This window comes from Stigmatopora nigra, chromosome 1, assembly GCF_051989575.1.
Source record: "Stigmatopora nigra isolate UIUO_SnigA chromosome 1, RoL_Snig_1.1, whole genome shotgun sequence".
In the NCBI taxonomy this organism is placed as follows: Eukaryota; Metazoa; Chordata; class Actinopteri; order Syngnathiformes; family Syngnathidae; genus Stigmatopora; species Stigmatopora nigra.
The window spans coordinates 17,123,975-17,145,576 of NC_135508.1; the positions used below are offsets into that span (position 1 = coordinate 17,123,975).

Consider the following 21,602-nt stretch of genomic DNA (forward strand, 5'->3'; position numbering starts at 1 on the left):
ATTATATTTACCACACTTTCTCCTCATCCACCTATGAATAATAAAGGAGTAGTGATTTTAGTTTTGTTCTCCCCAAGAAAAACAACAAGAATGAAGTAAATGAGATTTTGAGACTTGCCTTTGGACGCTCTTCCTGTTTTCATTATGTCTTCAAAACATCTTGAATGCCAATAACATCAAACGAACAAGCTCATTCAAGAAGAAGATAATCAATGAGCAATTGCGTTACATAACCATTTTGTGGAGCTAGTATTTAAAATTAGTACTCAGTGGACCAAGATGTGCTACAAATAGTAGCATTATAATTATCTCCATCATCCTGACTCCCATCAGTTGTCAGCCTGTTTAACAAAAAAAAGCTGTGTTAAGACCTACCGTATGCATGCATGTACATCTATGTGTATGTATATATGTGTATGTATATGTGTGTGTGTGTGTGTGTGTAAGTATGTATATATATATATATATATATATATATATATATATATATATATATATATATATATATATATATATATATATATATATATATATATATATATATATATATATATATTTCAGCAACACGCTTATTTATTTATATATTTATTCATGTATTTATTTATTAACTTTACTTACGACCTATCTATTTATGTCTAAAATGCCGTTCCTATTTCTGCATCCTTACCCTCATGCTACTGTGACAACTAAATTTACCGATTACAGAGTGAATAAAGTTATCCAATCCAATCCAATGTCCCTTTGCCAAACAAAAAGGCTTGATAAACATTCACAAAAAGCATTAACTATAGAGAAAGTACCTACACTGTGTTTATTACCTAAAATAAAAGTAAATGTAACGCAATCTCATCAGAAGTCCTACAAATAAGTGCAAATGTAAGAATCAGTTGTTTTTGTGACAAGACTAAATTTATTGAAGTCATATGAGAAGAATAGTCACATTTTAGTGAACAGCAATCAGAAGAAAAGAAATATAATTTAACAATGACAGGTCAAATCAAACAAAAAATATTTATACATAGTTCTGATTAAAAAAACAAGCAAACATTAAAGTGTAATTTTTGTTAAATAGTCAAGAGTGGATTATACACTAATCAATCATTTTGCTCTACCAATAATTTTAAATAACCTGGATAAGCACCAAAGTGAGCATTTAGTAATTGTGCTTGTAGTCCTTGTACTGCCTTCTTTTATGTTATACTATTTGCTTCCGGGTACCCGTAGTTGTCCAACAAATGAGAAATCCAATTTTAGAAAAATGATAATCCGAGAATTCCACCCAGTCCTTCATCTACATAATTTGGGGACCAAAACAAATCCTCATTTATTTAGAAAAGTAGTAGTATATTCTGGAGCAGAGTACACAGGGGCACTTTGCTTTCAATTTTGAAATTGCCATTACCCCTGCTGCACATTGACCAAATGTAGAATATGGGTTTGTTTGTTGCCATATATTCATCCTTTGACCGGCTGGGCATCATACTGGATACCTAATGCTTACAAGATTTTGGCTGTTACTGTTTTGTTCGGAGTAAGACGCTACCAGCAGACTAGCAATCAAAATATTGACACACTGCTGGGATGGGCTTTATTGACTTGACTGCTTAACAGTTTAAATGTACTCTCATTAGCTGGCTTGTATTCCCATAACAACATGTGTTCACGTAGCTAGCTTCACCACATGACGTTTGTACAATGTGCACTCACTCCAGGCCACTTTCTTTCTCCCCGGTACATGCAATGATAATCCTTTTTTTCTATTAGTTGAGTGAAAAATTGTAACTATTAGGCACTTTCCATCATGCCAAAAGATGATTCACCTTTGGATTTGTAATTCTGTCTTTACCAGGAAGCTAAAGAAACACAAAGGGCAAGTCAATTTATACAAATTATAGTAGCAGAAATGACAGGAGATTATGACCTAAGAGCAAAAGTCTACCTTATATTCTATTACACAAAAAGAAAAAAAAAAAGTAGAAAGAATTTTCGTCCACAGAAGAAAACGGGATTGAAAACCAATATCTACAGAGATTTCCAGTGGTGCAAGCAGAGTTCAGTATGTATTATATGTATGTATATATGTACATATATACACATACATATACACACATATATGTGCAGCAACAAGGTTTGATAAAAACCTCCCAAAACCCCATTGTTCAGATCTATAAAGGGGTGTGCAGGAGATGCGACGTAACTGCCTTTGCTAGTGAAAAAAACGTCAGAAAGAGACAAAATATAAGGTTTGTCTTTACACTGGGCGTTGCAACTGAGGGAATAGGTCTCTTCCTCTTGGGCCCATTGCAGAGCGCTGTGTTGCAGCACGAAATGCAGACTGAGTTTAGCCTCCCTGTGCAAAACTGTTGGTAGCCAGAGGAAGCGATGAGGCATGCTGCAGATGATGCACATGACTTCCGATAATGAACCCCTACGGGGAAAGGACAAGATAGATCATTGGGTCAGATAAAGCATCTGAATTAACTGCTGCAGAGTCTCAAGTATCAGTCCGGTGTTAATATAATTCTTACTTTGTTTTTAATATAAGTAGTACCTAGAGAGACAAAAAAAAAAAATACATTGAGCTACATAAGTGAATGACACTAGAACATTCAGACAAACCCTTGAACATACTCCACCTCTGACTTTAGTTTACTAATGAAGAAATTTAAGAGCCACATTATCTTATTCAAAGCACAAACAACCAGTCATGGTTTATAAGATTGCCATGGCCAGATATTTAAAAACAGATGAGGGGAAAAGGATGTTCAGGCATAGGTGCGCTAGGTACCAGGACCTTCTAGGTCGCAGTTTGTTTATTGACTTTGTCCAAGTGTCATCGGACTTGGAGCTGCGTGTCTTCGACACCCGATTGAAAAGAGGGGCAGATCTGTTCAGTGATAACCACATTGTGGTAAGTTGGCTGGGGGAAGATGCCGGTCTGGATTGGTATACCTAAACCTTTTTTGAGAGTCTGCTGGGAATACCTGGCGGAGTTCCCTTTAAGAAAGAGTTTCAACTCTCATCTCCTGCAGAACATCACTCATTTCCAAGGAGACGTACATTGAGTCCAAGGGGACCATGTTTCGTGCCTCTATTGCTGAGAGCACTGACTGGTGCTACGACTGCAAGGTGGTGGGAGCCCGTTGTGGTAGCAATCTTAGAACCTGCTGGTGGATAAATGGATGTAACAAGCAGGGGATCGCGACCAAAAGAACAAGATCCTGGATAAAAGCAGCAAAAGGGAGTTCCCTTCGCGCAGAGTCCGGGCTCTCCTATAGAGAAGCACAGTCGTCCGCGAGATCCACATCGAGAACAGCCAGATGAAGTGGCTCGGGCATGTGACTATGATGCCTCCTGGACGCCTCGGTGGTGAGATGTCAAGTATGTCTGACTGGGAGTAGGCAATGAGACAGATCCAGGAATTACTGGGAAGACAAAGTCTTCTGGTTGGCCTGGGATCTTCTTGAAATAGCTGGATGAAGAAACAGGGGGAGGGAAGTCTGGGCTTGCTTGCTGAACCTGCTGGACCCAATACCTGACCCAATATAAGTGGGAAAAAAGCGGATGGTTGGATGGGTGGATGGATGCATGGACTGACAGATGGATTGATGGACAGAGGGATAACAGACAGAACACAGTAAAATGGATATGAGGAAATAATCCAAGGGATCTTGTGAAAGCCACCAAAGAAGTAAAATATAATGCAATGCTATTGCAGTGGATCTCAAGTGAATCTGATTGAGCGTGCAAAACATTTGTTGAAGATAAAACTGAAGGCTGCACACTCCATGAGCAAGCAGAGATGGAAAACAGCTTGGCATCACCAGGGATAAAATCAGCATCTGGCGATGTTTACGCATTCCAGAACCTACTCTGTAATTGACTTGATTTGCAAACTAGTAAATAGTGAATTTGTGATTTATAATTGTTCATTTGGATTTAAATAACCTCAAATGAATTCTCAAAGCCTGCAGATGAATCACTACATGTTAGTTTCATTTCACAACCGTTGTTGGTGAGTTTAGGAGTGATAAAGATTGTGATTCTCTTACAATATTTATTAACTTGAATCTTGAAGTTTGCAGCTATGTCAGCTTTAGCAGAGTAACCTTGTCAGGCTGAGTGACAAATGTGTGTTACCTTGTCAACAGGGAAATAATCACTTACCATCATGTTTGACAAGCACCTCCTTCTGGCACATATCCTGCACGTTCACCGTGCAATTGACAATGTACTCGGGCGTTGAGCAGTCATTGTGTTTCATCTCTTCACACTGGTAACACTGAATCTGAAGGGCGTTTCCTGCAATACCCATGAACCCAAGAGGATGATATAAAAGTTATAAAATAATTTGGATATATATTGATGGATATTTTATACCATCTTCTTTTGGATTTTTTGTCTACATTTTTTCATGCACAAGTGATAATGGCAAGTTGATAGGGTCATTAACAAAAAAATACAAGGCATAAATAATTCTTGAATTTGATATGATATTAGTTTGCCTTTAATGGCATCACATCTTTTTCTATTGTACTGATTCCACCTGCTGCTTTTATAGTGTAACTCGTGTCTCCCAATATTTTTTTTAAACATTTAGACCCGCTCACAGTTTTAAAAGTCCAAGAAGACCAAACAAAAGGTATGGCTCCATGTCTAAACAAAATGAATGGAGTCATTCCTCTACTGCACTGCTTGACATCACCCCAAGCTGGAGGGCAGCTGAGTTTTCGCAAAGGACGCTGAGCACATAATGATGCTCATGAAGTGAGAAAAGGCCGTAAAATCACACCAGTGGAATTTTTTAACAACCAGTTTCTTAAGGTCAGTGAAGTTTCCTTAACAATGCAAACATAGAAGTGTGATTGAGTGCCTAAGGGGAGTGAGTGGAAGTCTCACCACGTCACTGGATACAACTTGTATTTGTCCCACTAAAATCTTCATTTAACCCTTAGTAATTCGTTTGACAGACTGCTGAGTGGAAAATGCAAATTTAAACAATAAACACTGTATTGGATAACGTCAATGAAGTCCGAGCGTCGTATCAACTTAAATCAGTACCACTCATTGAAGCAGAACTCAATCAAGCCAAACAAAACACATCTGCTCTTTAGTGTAATTATGAAAATGTGGAAGCTATTAATCTGCCACGTTTGTAGCTGATATACGGAACCAATCACACAAGAATTGAGTGGCTCCATCCGTCAATTGAAATCAGATTGCGGATGCCCAGCGGCACTAGCAGCAGTTTATTATTTCAGGGGAACTTTGTCACGCCGGGGGGCAGAATGCAGCTTATCAGCATTAATAAATAGCTTTTGATTATCCACCGGGGACAATTCAGAGTGATAAGAAAATAAATGTAGTCCCTAGCGTTCACGCAAGACAATAGAAAGGAGAAAAAAATCTTCAAACAACAGATGCCTTTAGTCAATTATCTCACCGCATTTAGGAATAAAAATCTTCCAAAAATGGTTCATTTTTTAAAGAGCAATTGGTTAATTCTCTTTTCCCTCATTTATATAATTTTCTGCTACTGCCTTGAAGTTTTTTTCCTTCCTGATTTTTGTCGAGGCTAGATTTATGAAAATTAGCTAGGGAAATGTTGCATCTTGCAATGAGGCAACATTTAAAGAATAAATAAATATGAATAATGAAAAAAAAAAAGGCATTTACGCTTGGCTCCTACTGAAAATAATTAGATGCAACCCACCTGCGCGAACCTGCAGGACTCCGAAGAGGGTCGCCAAAACGAGCAGACGCATGTCTCCCGGGAGGGCATCCGCCCGGAAAAAAAGTTGCTCAAAAGGCTAAACGCTGGACTAAGCATCACGGATGAAGCCCCCACACACTTGCCTCCCCCGCATACTTCCCGATTGTCGTGGATCTTGGCCGCCACTGCACGCGCACGGTGAGCGCCCGTCACTTATAGAGCATCACGTGACGGAGTCGCGAATCATGCGGGCACATTTTACCGTTTGCTATTTCGGATTAAAAAATATTGGTATGCCACCACATTGCCGTAGTCAAGTACGAAAAGTTTAATTCATTTTATATTCAATCATAAAACAACGGAAGTGGGGTGATGTGTTAGAACCCTAGGGCCATTTGTTGCTCTATGACACCCCCCTTAAGCGCAAATGGTGTAATATAAACATCATTTTACATAGCCTGTATTACTATTGGCAAAAAAATAAAACGTATCGTGGTACAATGAAAAATGCATTGGCTGAGATTTGAGGAATGGGTGCAAAATCCACACACTTGGGTGACTTTGCAACTACTACAACTAATCAATACTTTTATCGAGAGCATTTTTAAATGTGCCGAGATTAAATGCAAGGATCAGTGCGTCGGCCTCACAGCTCTGGGGTCCTGGGTTCAAATCCAGGTCACCTCCCATCTGTGTGGGCTGTTTGAATGTTCTCCCAGGCCTGTGTGGGTTTCCTCTGGGTAAAAAACATGCATAGTAGGCTGATAAATTACCTCTCGGTATGGGTGTGAATGTGCACAGTAGTCCTTTGTCTCGTTGTGCCCTGCGATTGGCTGGCCATCGTTTCAGGGTGTCCCCTGCCTCTGGCCTGGAATCATCTGGGCTCCAGAACACCCCGTGACCCTAGTGAGGATAATGCGGTTCTGAAAATGAGATGAGAAGAGATGAGATTAAATGCAAGGGAAACCATATGGCAACTACATTTGGAACATTCGATGAGATAAAAAATAACAAACATTTTATAAAAGCTCCCCTCAGACTGACAAAAGTGCCTAATTTAAATACACATTTTAAGCATATTTGCATAGAACAAGATGAGGAAAAAAATACTAATATGTATTCTAAAATAATTACTATTTAGAGTACAACATGGATATCAGTGCTTCTAACTAGGCAACCACAATAATTCAGCATATCACCATTACCTATTAATTTCTAGATCGAAGCACCAACTTGGGTCAATGAGGCCAATTAACATTTTTTTTGCCATTGTGAGAGTTCAGTAATACATATATTTTAATACTCTTGATTGTTCAGGAACTCAGTGTGTTTTTGGAAACTAACCTTCTCAGACCTGGCGTGTCAGATTGATTTTTTTAACGCACCCATTATCTCAGATAGGAATGGGGAACAGGTGTGTTGAATTACCTGTTATTAGTTTCACACTCTTATCCCGATCATTGAAAATCTAATATGGTGTTTCACGGTTTGGAATTTTAGGAGCTCTTTGAAAAAAAAGTTACAAGATATCCCTCAACTGCTACAGCTATTATACTCCAGAAAAATATTTGATTCAAATTGAATGACTAAAATATGGGCCTATTAATTAAACATCATGATATTATACTAAATGAGTCATGGTTTATGCTGCGTGAATGGCAACAGGTGGCTGACTATCCAGTGCCATTTAATGAAAGCATCAAATTGTTCTGACCTTCATGCTACATTGCTTGCAGAAATGTATGAGTATATACAGTGTGTAGAATTACTGCTTTACTCTGACTTCTGTGAGAAGGGCACTCTAAGTGTGCAATTTAATTTAATTGAATTTACACATTTGTGGGATTGTGCAAAAAGGATCCCCAAGTTAAAAACAAATATAATCGGTAGCAAGATGGAGTGTGATCAAGAGTCTGGTAAACAACATTTTGTGTTGTTTAGGTTAATTGGAATGATTGAATATGTTATGTTAACAGCATGTTCTTCATTTTGATATTAAAATAAATGGAGTGTATGGGTTATTTCCTGGTCTCTCATGAACAAAATGTTCTCTTAAAATGTGACATAGTTGCCAGTGTGACTAGTTTCTTCCCGGTCGTTATTGTGCATTCAGCTGCGATTATAGAATCTGAAAAACATGGTATATATATATATATATAGCATACATCTTTGAAAAGGTAGGATTTACTGATAGCATTGTGGTCTATCATCAATGTGCATCCTACATGGAGCAACAGTTAGTTATTCATAGGAATGATCTTTCGCTTGTGGCACAAGATCGATGCAACATATTAGGCAGATAATGGTACAGAATCACCATAACGGAGATCAACTAATTACATTTATTCAAGCCACATAATGAAGCATCATGGGACTACTTGGAAATCCCTCTGCACTCTTGGCGCACACTGTCGCCTGTTGACAGACTGTTAGTAGAAAACTGATTACAGGCATCACCCTGAGGCAATTTTTTTTCTTGGGTAGGTGGGTGGATATACAGTACACACTAGACTGCAAGAGAAAATATTTTTTATTTAGGAAATAGTTACATAAAATAGAGCATTAGAGTAACAGATGAGATTGCACAAAGGAATAATTATAACAATGAATAATTAATAGTATTTACCAAAGTAACACTGCTGGTAACCGTTTTAAAGGGGGCATTTAAGGAGAGAGGTGAATCACTCTACAGTTTGATAGTACAAAAACATGGGTATAAATACTTGACAACTAGAAAAATACACAAGCTCTCTGCACTCACACACGATCAACAGTTGCATTAAAAAAAGGAGAAAAAAAAAGAAAAAAAGGAAGAAGAATGACACAAAGTCGGCTGTGTTGATTAGCACCAGCTGGTCAAGTTCCAGATAGGAATTTGGCATAACATTACACGTCTTTTAAAATAAAATATTTCGGCTTTTTTTTTAAAAATCAAAATAAAGATTTTATTCAAACAAGAACCCCAAAAGAATTCAATAAAAACAATTACAAGTCATTTTCAAAAGTATTTTTTGAAAGATTGGCAAAAAAAATGTACACCTTTTTGTGTATATCTGCATATATGTGAATGAACACTACCCCTTCTGATATTTACTTAATTACTTTTATTTACAAATCCTGAAAAGTGAGGTCTGGTTCTGAAATCCACACACGTTGGATTTTGTATCACAAAAACCAAGAAACAAACTATTCAGGGTGTTTGTATGCACGTCAACATCTTTCTGATGGTACAATCGATTTTTTAGTTTAGTAGTTTGTTCCCTGAGCTTCCAACAGTCTGTGAATCTGCTCTAAATAGAAGTTGAGGAAGTAAAGAATTACTTTCTTACCTGTCTCAGAAAGTCAAGCGATGTCAAGCAAAGATGGAAATGGACAACCATTCATGCCCACACTCATACCTCGGGTCAATTTATAGTATTCAACCAGCCTACCCTGAATGCTTTTGGGATGTGGGAGGGAACCATAGTACCCAGAGAAAGCCGACGCATGTCCAGGGAGAAAATGCAAACTCCATACAGTCACTTTGCGATCGAACCCTCGACCCCTGAACTGTGAGACCGACTTTCTAACCACTCGTCAGTCGGGCAAAGATGAAGATGGACAGCCTTTTCCTATAAATCCATATATATAAATATATATCTATATATATATATATATATATATATATATATATATATATATATATATATATATATATATATATATATATATATATATATATATATATATATATATATATATATATATATATATATATATATATATATATATATATATATATATATATATATATATATATATATATATCGATATAGCATATGAAGGCAGACATTTTCATGTTAAATAAGGCTATTGGAACCACTCATTAAACTAGTAAAGTGAAAAAAACTGAGCTAGGTGCATTGTAGCAGCTTACTACATTTCCTGCAGATCCAAAGAAACCTCTTGTCTGACTCAGCCAACAAATAGGTTGTCACAATGCGCAATGAGTTATGTATTGCTACCGTTCAACTATTAGTATGACTTTAACTTTCCGCCTCTAAGTGCTTTTTTTGTTGGGCCCTTCATCAATCGGGAGGTGCGGGACTGCAGTCACTCAAACCAAACTTGATTCTTCATGGCCATAGCTGGCGGCAGGAACGCTTGCAGCAGTCAGTAAATCTACGCTGTTGGACACCCAAATGATCACGCTCGGTAAAAAATCCCGTCGCACATGGGTGGAGACCTGGCTGGTGCAGGACGAGAAGCAATCGTAAAGCGAGTCACTGAGAGAACCTGCTGAATCAGCGTTAACCATGCCCGAGAAGCAACTGGAGGAGGAAAGCTCGACCAGTTTGTTTTTGCACAACGTATCAAAATTTCCGCCTTCGGGGACGGCTTCTTTGCAGAACTCAAACTGCTGTGATTGAGCTTGTTAAGGGACTCCACGGTGATGTCCGGAGAGCACGGCTGTTTGGGGTAGATGACCGTCTTCCCAGGAGGAATGTCCTTCTGCAGAGAGAGACGCATTTGAAATCCTCACATCAGCTAAGATTAACAAGCTAGTCGACACATTAGCTAAAGTTGTGTTTCTTCTATAAGGTTCGTTTGGAAGCACACTGGAACAATCATGGTTTCTCATGAGAGGCCAGTAAATGGAGCCTGGGAGCAAAACAACAAATGATGGTGTTTGAGATGTTCCAGACCAATTCTAAATATGGGCTATTGGGATTTTCACCTCCCTTAAACTCTAAACAACAACTTGAAGCATGAACACATTTCTTCTGTAGTTACACAGATGGCTGCTCTGTACCTTTGCGAAAAGGGATTTCAATGATCTGGGGACATGCAGGTATGTGCAAGGCAAAACACCAATTCTGTCTTGTCCTATTATCATTATTAACCACAAGGCATTATTATTCATTGTAGCTTTTTCCTAAGAAAATAAAAAAAGTTAAGATTTTATTGTCTTTACTTTACTGCTCATGCTAAATATTAGGTGTTGGTTCATTTTAACTATTTAGTTCATATATCACATTCAATTTTATAACGTCTACAATCGGCAATGCATTTTAATAAATTGTCTATTACTATGGCACAAAACAACTAGGAATATTACCAACTAAATGTTTCCTGGGGTATTTTTATTCCCCTGCAAAAGGAGCAGGGCAAGAATGGAGATAGGAAAAGTCTATTGAGGAAGACAAATGTGCTGAAAACAAAACAGTTGAATATAAAAGAGAGACATGAGGAAGACAGACATGTTCCTGAAAAGGAGCACTCAAAAGAAAAACAAAGACGACGCGGTTAGCGGGATTGTCAGGTGCTGTCAGGATGATGAATGAGAGGCCAACGTGGGCCATGAGGGCTCTGATGGGAGCCACAGAGCTTTGCATTCTCTGTTGAGTGTTTGTGGAATGCTATTAAAGGGCCTCAAATCACAGATCTTTGAGACCAGCCCCCAAATTTTCCAAAAGTGTAGCCGTGAGCAATGCCTCACAAGTGTGACGCTCCTGTGCTGCAGCAAGTCTGGATCTGCTTGTAGAATCTGAGCGTGGTTGCAAGGCAGTGATTGGACTTAATAAACCTGATGATACATGTAGTATTCTGAAAATCCTCACACACAATAAAGTCATGATTTTTTTTAAAATTCCTATTTATAGCCATACCCTCTAATCCCTGATTGCTATAGTTTTGCAGTATTTACACTCTAATTTGGCTACTTTGTTTAATTGTTTCCCATGTTTGGGTAATTTTGACATTTTGCAGATGGCTTAAAAATTCCTGCATCATTGCTGTGTGACTGATAGGATTACAATGAAGTTTGATTTGGTTTGAAATCATCTAGTTCAAGTAAATCAAAGGTCAAGCATAAAACTCACTGAGCAAACTCAAATTTACACAAGTGTTGAGTAAGAGCTTTTCCTCCCCGTAAAATTATCGATTTTTGTGTCAGGCACGGCATCAGTGTAGTGGAGGGTAGCTCGGCCGTCCTGCGGCGGCAGCTGGAGGCCATTTCACGCTCCTTGGTCCTCATTTGTCATTGGGCGTCGTTAAATAAGGGTAGGCAAATACCCCCTGACACGAGATGGCGAGCCGATCGAAAGCAATTAGGCAGCTTTTGCTATGAAAATCTCTCGACAAATGAAAACCTTGGGCTTGAAACACGGATGCTGTGCATATCTCATGTGTTGAAGGGCATTTCTTTGTGCAACAGGTCGAACTGGCATCTCTCATATCCTCCTCCAGTGGAAGGACTATTTCATGCGGTTACAACTTCACAACTGACAGAAAATTCTCCAAACTGCTACTGCTCATCCATTCTCTTTTCAAATTAATCGACTGTGGGGGGGGGGGGGGGTGTTACTTAACGGTCGAGGTCTGTTTTTTCCCCCATGTCTCAGAGGGGGGAAAAAAATGAAGTGGCACATGGGGATAATTTTTTCGCATTAACGATGAGCATCTATGTTACGATTGTCAATTTGATGTGTCCCAGTGAAACTAGCGAGAGTGTTTTGTCCCAATATTACTAGAAGCACCACTGACTTTGAGATGTTAATCATTGCTGGTCTGAAATGTTGATTATTCCATCCTAAAAGAAGTCATCATTTCTTCTAGCTAAGTATCTGACCTGGGTTGGTCGTATTGCTGCAGTTGATCCTTGAGCTTTGCAGAGGGCTTAAAGTCATTCCAGGCTGCTTAAGTTCGGTCTCAGTGTCACTGCCACTGCTGCTACCTGAGTATGTTGTACACAATCGCAGGGCTCTTTCCTAAAGAGGAAAAAAAGGTGTTAAAAAATGCACAATATTCAATGTTCAACCATTATAATATTTTGTCAAATTTCCCTTATAGACACCCATAAAAGAATGCAGATATGAAGAGGGAAGATATCCTTGTGAATTTTCACTCGCAGGGAAGACTAGTTCAGAACTACTTGTCGCAATTCCCCAATGGCGTGCTGCCAGTTAATTCTTAGAATGCCATATTTAGATGGGGTCCCAAATCTGAAGGGACGGGTGAGCTGAAGCAGTTCGGAAGTTTGCGATTGGTTGTGCATTAGACAGCAATAAGGCACATAACCATTTTTGCTTCTCAGTTGTCTAAGACATTACAAAACATGTTTCAAATTCTTTAGGCTGTTGCTAAAGCCTGGCAATGTACTTGAACTTCCAAGCCACTTCTACATTATAGTAATAAAGGATTTTTAGGGAAAGTTGCAGGCAAAGTTTATACTTTTTGGAGCGAATGTTTTACGAATGATAATGATGCACACATAACTCCTACACATTTTGAACCACCATCCACTTTGCTCTCATTTTATCACTTATGGATGGAGTATAGAAATGAACCTACCCTATCTTAAAATAAACTGACTTCAGAATATTTGTACACTCTTCCAAACATAACTAAAGAAGACATGTAAACACAGGAAAATATTATTTTTGTCCTTACATGGGTATGCAATGGTAATACATTTTTCTAACTTACGGCAGAAATGTCATGGTCGCTGGCTTTTCTCCTCCGCACAGTTTCGTCATCTTTATACCCATATGAGGCTGAAGCACTACTCCGAGGGGTGAACAGACTCAACCGCTTGGTTCTGTTTGCTCCTACGAGTTTAAAGAAGATGATGGTTTAGGGTTAGATAATGATTAGTAGACGTGTTCGCAACTGAAGTACCTTGACCACATTAAGGTAAAACACATTTTTCTGATTGTACTCACTCCATAAACCTTGCCACTTGTGAGGTTAGGGCTGCCTTCTGACCTATGCTTACAACAAGTATCTGAATATATTTGTTTGGTGTCTACAGAGAACCTTGACCTATGTAAGAAGAGGAAGTTATGGTTCCAATAGTTTGTGTTGTATGCTGAGTGGGCAAACAGCAGAACATTCAATCTCAAGTACTTAAGCTCAAATATGATGGAAATGGATTGATATATATTGTGTTGCTCACATAAAGGTTTTTGATTAGTGTCAAAAATTCTGACCAGGTATTGTTTTATGTATTGCCTCTGGAATGAAGTAATTGTGCATGAGCCTCTTAAACATGAAGTCGTGTCCTTTGTAGTGCAAAAAGGAAAATGTTTTAACACAAAAATTGAGATACTGGATCTCAACTTACCAGATGGTTTGGGTAATCGTGTCTGAACATCTGTGTTGGAACCACTGTGAGTAAGAAATGGGTCTGAGAAGGAGTGACCCAAGCTTCCAGGTGCATGCAGGCAGGTGATGGGTAGGGAAGGCATTTTGACACGCCGTTGTGAGCATTCTGAAGAAGGTGAGGGAGGCTCCGCTCGGACTTCGGCAGCAACCTTATCTGGCCCGGGGTCACACTTTGAGTGGTGCCGTCCGTTGGCTCGCGTGACCGAGTCAGGGAGAGGGAAGGTGCCAATCCCGCTGTCCAGTGTTCTCATCTGACAACTGGAGCCTAAAGTAACATGGGGAAATATGACAACTATGGGGAGCAAGGGTCAGCACACGAACTGAGGAAAGAGGGCTTCACATGCAACGGAAAGGGTGGTGAGAGTATAGGGTGTCTGTGGCAGGTTCAATCATTGGCACAATGGAGAAAGGAAAAAATTGGATTATGTTAAAATAGTCAAATGAAATAATGCAAAATTTTATGGTCATAAATGAAACGAGGCTGTGCTAAAGTGATTGGTCCCGGCTTGCGGCAGCAATCATCATAGTATATGGATATTATGCACTGGACGTAAAATGTTAACGTCTGGTCGCCATAATGACTTTTTTTTCTAATAGGGTTAGGGAAACGCGTTTCTTTTTATGATCAAATTCTTCTGAACATAGTTTTGTTCACTCCCTTTGTGTTACTTTCTGCACCATAACAGTAAATTTACTTCCTCAACTGTTGTCACACAAATGTGAACATACAGTAACTGTTGAAATGTCTAACCAAGACATCCCAATTCATTATTTAAGAGTAGCTCACCAAGTTGTTGGTTTGTATACTATCTAACATACATGCACATAAGTAGCACTTGTGAGAATCATTTGATAAAGTGGTGACAAATAGTTTAAGAATAGTTGCTGTACATCATCAAAATTCATAATAAATAGTAACACAAGCGAGAGAGGGGGTATGCGTTTGGGGAACTGGGAGTGGCTCCTTATATGTAGGAAAGGGAGTGCAAAGTGGAGCCAGCCATAGATTACCAAGTCGTATAATCGAATGCCAAGCCTGACAGTTCAAAATGCCCTCTATAAGCAAACTATAACAAGTTCCACTGTAATTCCAGCCGGAGGCAACAGCGACTGGACGTAATGTAGTTTTTCATGAGCTGCTATCACGTCCAGGCTGCATGCTTGGGGGCAAGAAAGCTAGTGTGATGATACTTTCTCTGTCTGGTGGTTAGCCACCATTTGTTTTGATGTATTTATTGTTTTTGTGCTATGGACCATAAAAAGTGCTCTTTACTGCACAGGCATCATAAGTCAAAAGAAGGGAACAATTTCAGGTTGGTTCATCATGTATCGAGTTTTAAAAATATATTTGGGATGCATGCAGGGGGTGAAATTTTATCTGTTCATCTAATTAAAAATGTTTTTCTGGCCCACTCATTTTTAATTAGTTACACCCGCTGAGCATTTAATTCAAATTAAACTATGTTGTAGAAAATAAAAATGATGATAGAAAGGAGTATTGTCTGACTGAACATAATTAACTATCTGTGTCAGCAAAGGTTAACCTTCGAAATACCTTCGCTTACAGTAACCACTCAGTCATTATGACCTTTAAAGTTGGAAGCCTGAGTGACAAATTGGAAGTAAATCCCACCTGCTGAATAAAAATATCACTACAATAATCACGAACATCATGCTATCTGAGTTTGCGCTTAACTTAATTGGCTACAAAGATATTGCAAAACATCACATGACCAAATGTCCAATTGCAAACACTCCTCAGAGGAAATATGCTCTCATTTCTAGAATTTGTGGTAGTGTGAGATACAGGCTGAATGTTTTGTGCTTATTCTTCATTTTGCCCCTCCCCCTATATTCAAAGCAGGATTGTTACCACGATTCTCTTTGGAATGTCTAATACATTTTTATATACATTTTTCCAATGATAGAGAGTAAGACTTACCTATCAGGTTGTCTTGGCTAGCAGCATCTCCCACACACCCCTCCTTGTTGTCACACCCCATTTTGAGCTTCTGACACATTAGGAGCGTCTATGAGATAAAAATGACCAAATGACCTCAGCATGATGTGGCAAGAAATATGCTTTGGCTTCATCTATATAGTAAAGTGTACAGACCCGTGAAGTGAATTATTCAATAAAATACATACAGAGTTATAATTGGGTTATTCTAGTGTGATGCGAAACAAGTCAGAGAGGTCACAAAGTGCCTCTATTTTGTTCTGTTATGTGTGGAGAAGATGGGCTTGGGCTTGGGGAATGGTATCAAATAGCCCTTTGTCAAATTGACTGCTTCTGATAAGGAGCCTCCTCAGTGCTATCAAAACCCCACATCAGGATTAAATTTCTAACATTATTCTGTGCAAGGCTCTCTTCTCTGTTAAATTTCCCCTTTCTTTGTTTTTCAAGCTCTCTCAATAACTGCATCCCTGCTTAATTTTCTATATACATTCAATATAAAGCGCACGTTTTCTTTAGTTAAGGTTGATGTGTTAACTGAAACCTGAATTAGTGCTATATACAATAACAAGTGTAAAGAACAGCAATCAATTTTTAAAAAAATAAGCACAATTTCCACTTACAGTTGCATCTGGGCAGGTTTTGATGTCTCCTTTAATCTCAGAATGTTTCTTAGGTGTGGAGATCCCAGTTGGCGTTGTAGTCACCAAGTTGGCTTTTTCAGCAGCCCTAAATAAATAGTATGGTATTGGTATTCAATGACATATTTAGGACTGCTCAACATTTATGTCTCGTGGACAAAAATGCCTACAAAAATGCTTCTCAAAAGAACTGGAAATTCAAACAGATCAATGGACTGAAGCATTGCAATATGTCTGAGTAACAACTGTCATAAAGTTAAAACTGGAAAAGACAGCTGTGATTGTGATCATTTTTTTCTCACACACATTCTTAGCAATATGGGCTCATGTTTGAATGAGCACACGCTATTTGTTTGAAGGATTGGATTCATCCAGTTGAGGAACAACTCAAGATTGTTGCAGCGACAGGATGTAATCAGAAATTAATTAAGGGGAATTCACTCATTATTGTCTTGTGGATGTACGCACCTGCCAAGAAGCTCTTTTACGAACTGGTCCTTGCCGATGAGCGCCGTTGTGCACTGGATCTGACTGGCAATCTGGCCCATTTGATTGTTACAGTGGTCCATGATGGAGCTGAGCTTGTTGTTCAACTCAGATTGATTCTGGGTCTCCACACTGTCATTTTTCTTCTTGTCCTTCTTCTTGTCTAGCTTTGTCTGTTTGACGCCAAGCATCGATCCAATTTTCATCTCCTTTTTTTCCTCTCTTCCTTTGGGCAAGTCTGCTTTCTTTCCAGCTGGAGCGGGAAGTTTGCTCTTCCGGAAACCAAACCAGTTTGCCAGTGACGGAGCTGTTTTTTGTTTGGCCTCACTTGCTGCAACTTTCTCTTGTTCTTGACATTTTTGCAAGTTTTCTTCAATTCCCATCATGACCTTCTCTTCGATAGTACAAGCTGGTGGGCTGCTTTTTTTGCTGTCTGTATCTGGGGTTTTGTTCAGAGAGTCTGTCTGGGTTTTTACCCCTAAGCTAAACTCTTCCTCATTAAGGCTCATCATTGTGCCTCCTGTCTCTCCCACCAGGTTTTCTGAACTACATGGGCCAGATACTGGAGGCGCATTGTGTGATGTGACTTTTCCAAGCTTACAGATATTATTTAAACTATTTTTATAGCATGGTTCCTTGTGAGAGGGTGACGTGAGTGTCTGCACCTTGACTGTGCCCTGAGATTCATCCCCTTTGGAGATTAATTTAGAGGTTCTCTCAGGTACAACATTTTGATTGTTTGTTCTTGCCTTAGGTGAATAGATTGGACTCTCCATCAACCCAACGCTTGGTGCCTCCAAGGAACTCTGTCTGGAAAGCGAGCTTCCCCTTTCTGTGGAGTTTGTGATAATATGAGTTCTGGTTTTTCCTTGCCCCTCCATAACATTGACGTTTGGCTTCTCAATGTAGTTGGTACTGAAGCTCTGGCTTCTGGCTTTGGCACCATTCATTCCTAAAGCAGGCTTTAGATGGGATTTGGAGTTAATAGAGATGGATCTAGAGAAAAGTTGACTGCTCCTCTTCCCTTTGTCGCAAACATCCGCCTCCTCTGGTGTCAGAACGGGAATAACCTCTTCCTCTGGTAACCTACAGTGAACCTCACCTTGTGACATCTTAGTGGGAGAATCAATACTGTACACGGAATGCAAGCTGTCACACTGAATAGAGGCATTAGAGGTCACAGTCTCCTTGGAAACTAAGTTGATATGATCTTTCTCTTGCTTGTCTGGGAAAGAGGGAGTATTTTTATGACTGGGGGGGGATTTTAAAAATCCTTTGAACCCCATTGAGATGCGACTCTTCTGACCCTTTTCTGAAGAGTTAGTGGAAGTCATAACTGAGTTTGCAGTACTGACAGTTTTTACATTTTGTAGCTCTGTTTTCACCAAAGGGGCTTCTTGAATAGAAACGGGTAAACTAACTGAGGGCTTCTGCACAGACTGATGGTCATATTCATGAGTGGACCCTCTTTTACAAGCAAATGAGCTGTGAAGAGAAGAACCTCTGACGGCACTGTAGGGAGGAGGGACATTCTTTGAGCTTTTAGGTGAATTTTCAGAGTCTTGGTCAAAGCCTGAGTTTGTGGGAGGGAGGTAGTCTTTTGTGGTGATCCTCTTGGGAGTGTCTGTAATGGAATGCTCCTGTAATGGTATCATGCCAGAGGACTTTAGAAGGTGCTGACTGGTTTTCTCAACCAGTTTTTGAGGTGCAAGTGCAGTCCCATAGCCGGCATCCATATCTAAGTCTTTATCTTTAATGGGTAATGTAGCTTGCATATATGGTTGGAGAGAGGTGTAGTAACTTGGAGGAGGGCCTCTCACAGTGGTTGTCATCGATGGCTGAGACACCCCATTTTTATGTGCTTGAGGTGACCCCTCGTAATTTGGTTTGATCAGTAAGGAGGTGGTGCGGCCAGGGGGAGGGGGTGGTGAAGGAGACCTGAGTTTGTTTTTGATGCTTTCACAGTGTTTGTCTCTCGTTGGCTGTTCACAATTGTCACCATACTGTAATTGTCTCCTCAAGAGTCGAGGGGAACTTGGAGAAGAGCCCTTCTTCCATTCAGACCTATTTGGAAGCTTTGAGTTGGCTACCTTTGGGCTGTGGGAGCTCTTGATAAACCTGGATATTTTAGTTGTTGAAGGTGGTGGTGTTTTCTCCTGAATAGAATTTCCTGAGTTCCCACTGCTTGCATCAGTGGTCGTGTCTTTTGACTGTCTGATTGGGGTTGCAGAAGGTTTATTAAAGCCACGTAATTTTGAGGCACCTGACATGGGACTGGCAGAATCATTCAAAGGTGGGATTGAATGTCCTTTATTAGCTCGGCTGCCAGGGCTTTTGAATAACTTCCTCTGCGGAGTGAACTGCATCGACAACCTATCTGCATTTCCACCCATGCTGTGGTTTGTTTTGTTTGTCCTGAGCTGATATTCAGATGGCTTCTCTGGAGAATCAAGGACTGTCGAGTTTCCCGAAAGTGTGGGTTTCTGTTTTGTCGGCCTTTCTTGAGGAGCTAATGCATTGTATTTATCCACTACATTGCTAACTGGAGTTTCAATTATAGAACCAGAATCCTCGGTACGCTCCTGTGGACTTAATTCAATTGGCTCCCCTTCCGCATCAAAAACACTGGAGATTCTCTCCTCAGATAGATAAATATTTGCCCCTATAAGTGCATTGACATGTTCGGGTGTGCCATCTGCAGTCTGACCTCTTTCCCTTTGCAAGCATTGTGCCATAAGTGACTTTGAAGTATCCCGAGATATCCTCTCCACTTGCACAGTTCGTTGGCTTAAGGGCAACTGCAAATCTCTAGAATCACAATTCAGTTCTTCTATATCGTCCAGATCTGAAAGACAGTTAGACCCCTCGGAGTCTCGTGTGCCAACATGCAGAACTCTAGTGAATGCTGATGGCCGCCCATCTTCTGTGAGGCATCTACTGAGGAAACTCGTGAGTGTCTCCGGACAATCTTTCGAGTCCAAGTCAGCCGGCGGTTTCGTTGGTACAAGCCCACCACTATGGTCTCCTATACCACTATTGTCTTGTATTCCGTCCCAACTACATAGTGTGCCAGAAATGCTGTGGGAGGGCTTCCTGCAGTGAAACCAGCTATCCTTTGTCGGGATCTCGGCTACATGGCCAGCTTGCATGAGCTCATCATCTGCATCATCAGAATCATACAAACACTTTTTTGCTACAAAAACTGATGTTCTTCCAACATGGGTGGGCTTAGATACACCTTTACTGCTACTTTTGATGCCAAGTGAGTAAATGCCCTCGTTGGAGTTCATGCAATCTTTGTAGCCTGATTTAGAGATCCTGGAAGAAGACGAAGATCTGTGCTTCCACCTCTGTAATTTTCTTAGTCCCTCTAGAATTCTGGTCTCCTTGCGCCTGGTAGATGTCTGTTCTTCCAGTGGGACACTGATGTTGCTTGGGGCCGAGGAACCCAAATTTAGCCTTTTATCCCAAGTGAGGGATGAGTGCTGTAGACAAAAGAGGAGTGAATTAAATACACATAGAAATTGCAAATCCTGCTAAGACACGTATTTTGAGAAATGAAGTAAAATATTTTACCATTTTCCCACAGGAGCGGCCATCGTTCCAGGTGTAAGAGCCACTAGAGAGTTCGCTGCACGCACTTGACAAAGACACTTCACTGCTGCTACAGCTGCTGCGTGGGTACACTGGCATCGGTGCAGTTAGACTCAGCTGGCTTAGACACTTGGTGATGGGCAAACCCGACTTCCCATTCAACTGAATATCCTATGAAGTATTGAAAATAGAGGTCATGCCATTTTAAGATTTTTAAAACTAAACAGATCTGCTAACAACAAAGCCTGTGCTTGCTCCAAAATTGAGAAATGAGTCTGGTTTCATAAATATGTGAAATCTTGATGAGACTGAGGCAAGGGAACCCTTTCATTCATTCATTCTTCCATACCATCCATCATCGAATGGGTTGCTGGAGCCTAACTGTCTTCGGGCAAAAGGCAGACTACACCCTTAATAGGTTGCCAGTCAGTTGTAGAGCACAGCAAAGGTATCCACTCGTTTCATTTTGTTAAATGAATCTTTTGGGCGTTATTTCAAAGCAAACTCATTTTCTCTCCTCTTTGAATAATATATAATGAAACTAATGCATCACGTGTTCACTTAAAGTTGTTTTTAATGGCAGCCATCCCAATCGATGGCTTTCTGGTAACATGACACAGATTTATTCATCTTATTGTTAAGTGATACTACCAGCTATTTCTGCTATGAGTGGGTAAGAGTCATGCCTTTAGATACGGGCTGTATTTTAATATCATCTAATGATTTCTGAAGTAGCTTTGAAGGCATATTGATGGCATCAGTAGGAAAAAAAAGGAGAAACTGGTTTCCATTAAGCTTACATTTGAAGGAGATGTGTTCCTGGAGAGTAAGAAAGCCTTGCTTTTCTCCGGCTCCTGCAGCAAGTCAGCCGCAGACAGATCCATGATCCGTGACTGGAGTTTCTGGAATAAAAAAGTTGCAAAGACATGACTTCCACGATTTAAACCTGAATATGCCCTTGATTTGCTCAGCACACAAAATATAACGCTTTCATTCATTCATCTTTCCATACTACACATTCTTGTAAGAGTTGCAGGGGTTTTGCTGGAGCCTATCCTAGCTTACT

The 21,602-nt window shown here is 39.9% G+C and overlaps 2 protein-coding genes across 9 annotated transcripts in view; both read right to left on the minus strand.

Annotated features, from left to right (window-relative positions):
- Positions 1-1,569: 1,569 nt before the first annotated feature.
- Positions 1,570-5,920, minus strand: LOC144198432 (ly6/PLAUR domain-containing protein 1-like). The gene is made up of 3 exons (XM_077719439.1): positions 5,714-5,920; positions 4,168-4,302; positions 1,570-2,428 (listed from the first exon to the last, which is right to left on the minus strand). The coding sequence occupies exons 1-3, from the start codon at positions 5,763-5,765 to the stop codon at positions 2,166-2,168; spliced, it is 450 nt and encodes a 149-aa protein (XP_077575565.1). The 5' UTR covers positions 5,766-5,920; the 3' UTR covers positions 1,570-2,165.
- Positions 5,921-9,972: 4,052 nt separating this feature from the next.
- Positions 9,973-21,602, minus strand: part of LOC144200484 (nck-associated protein 5-like) — a 74,937-nt gene continuing 63,307 nt past the window's right edge. For 7 of the 8 annotated variants that reach the window (XM_077722680.1, XM_077722721.1, XM_077722691.1 and 4 more), the window contains 9 exons: positions 21,337-21,438; positions 20,519-20,707; positions 16,925-20,427; positions 16,439-16,544; positions 15,801-15,888; positions 13,818-14,123; positions 13,181-13,302; positions 12,324-12,462; positions 9,973-10,204 (listed from right to left, as the gene is read on the minus strand). In XM_077722680.1, the coding sequence (XP_077578806.1) occupies positions 10,128-10,204; positions 12,324-12,462; positions 13,181-13,302; positions 13,818-14,123; positions 15,801-15,888; positions 16,439-16,544; positions 16,925-20,427; positions 20,519-20,707; positions 21,337-21,438 (4,632 nt within the window). In that variant the 3' untranslated portion in view covers positions 9,973-10,127. Of the gene's footprint in view, positions 10,205-12,323; positions 12,463-13,180; positions 13,303-13,817; positions 14,233-15,800; positions 15,889-16,438; positions 16,545-16,924; positions 20,428-20,518; positions 20,708-21,336; positions 21,439-21,602 lie in introns of those variants that run through there. The other variant, XM_077722735.1, reaches the window with a different exon arrangement.

What these genes read in the sequence shown, in the direction of transcription:
- LOC144198432 (XM_077719439.1), bottom strand. Translation starts at nt 5,765, where the DNA reads ATGCGTCTGCTCGTTTTGGCGACCCTCTTCGGAGTCCTGCAGGTTCGC. An exon ending in AGTCCTGCAGGTTCGCGCAG is followed by an intron (nt 4,303 to 5,713) that starts GTGGGTTGCATC and finishes TGGGTATTGCAG; the next exon opens with GAAACGCCCTTCAGATTCAG. An exon ending in GGTGCTTGTCAAACATGATG is followed by an intron (nt 2,429 to 4,167) that starts GTAAGTGATTAT and finishes CTTTCCCCGTAG; the next exon opens with GGGTTCATTATCGGAAGTCA.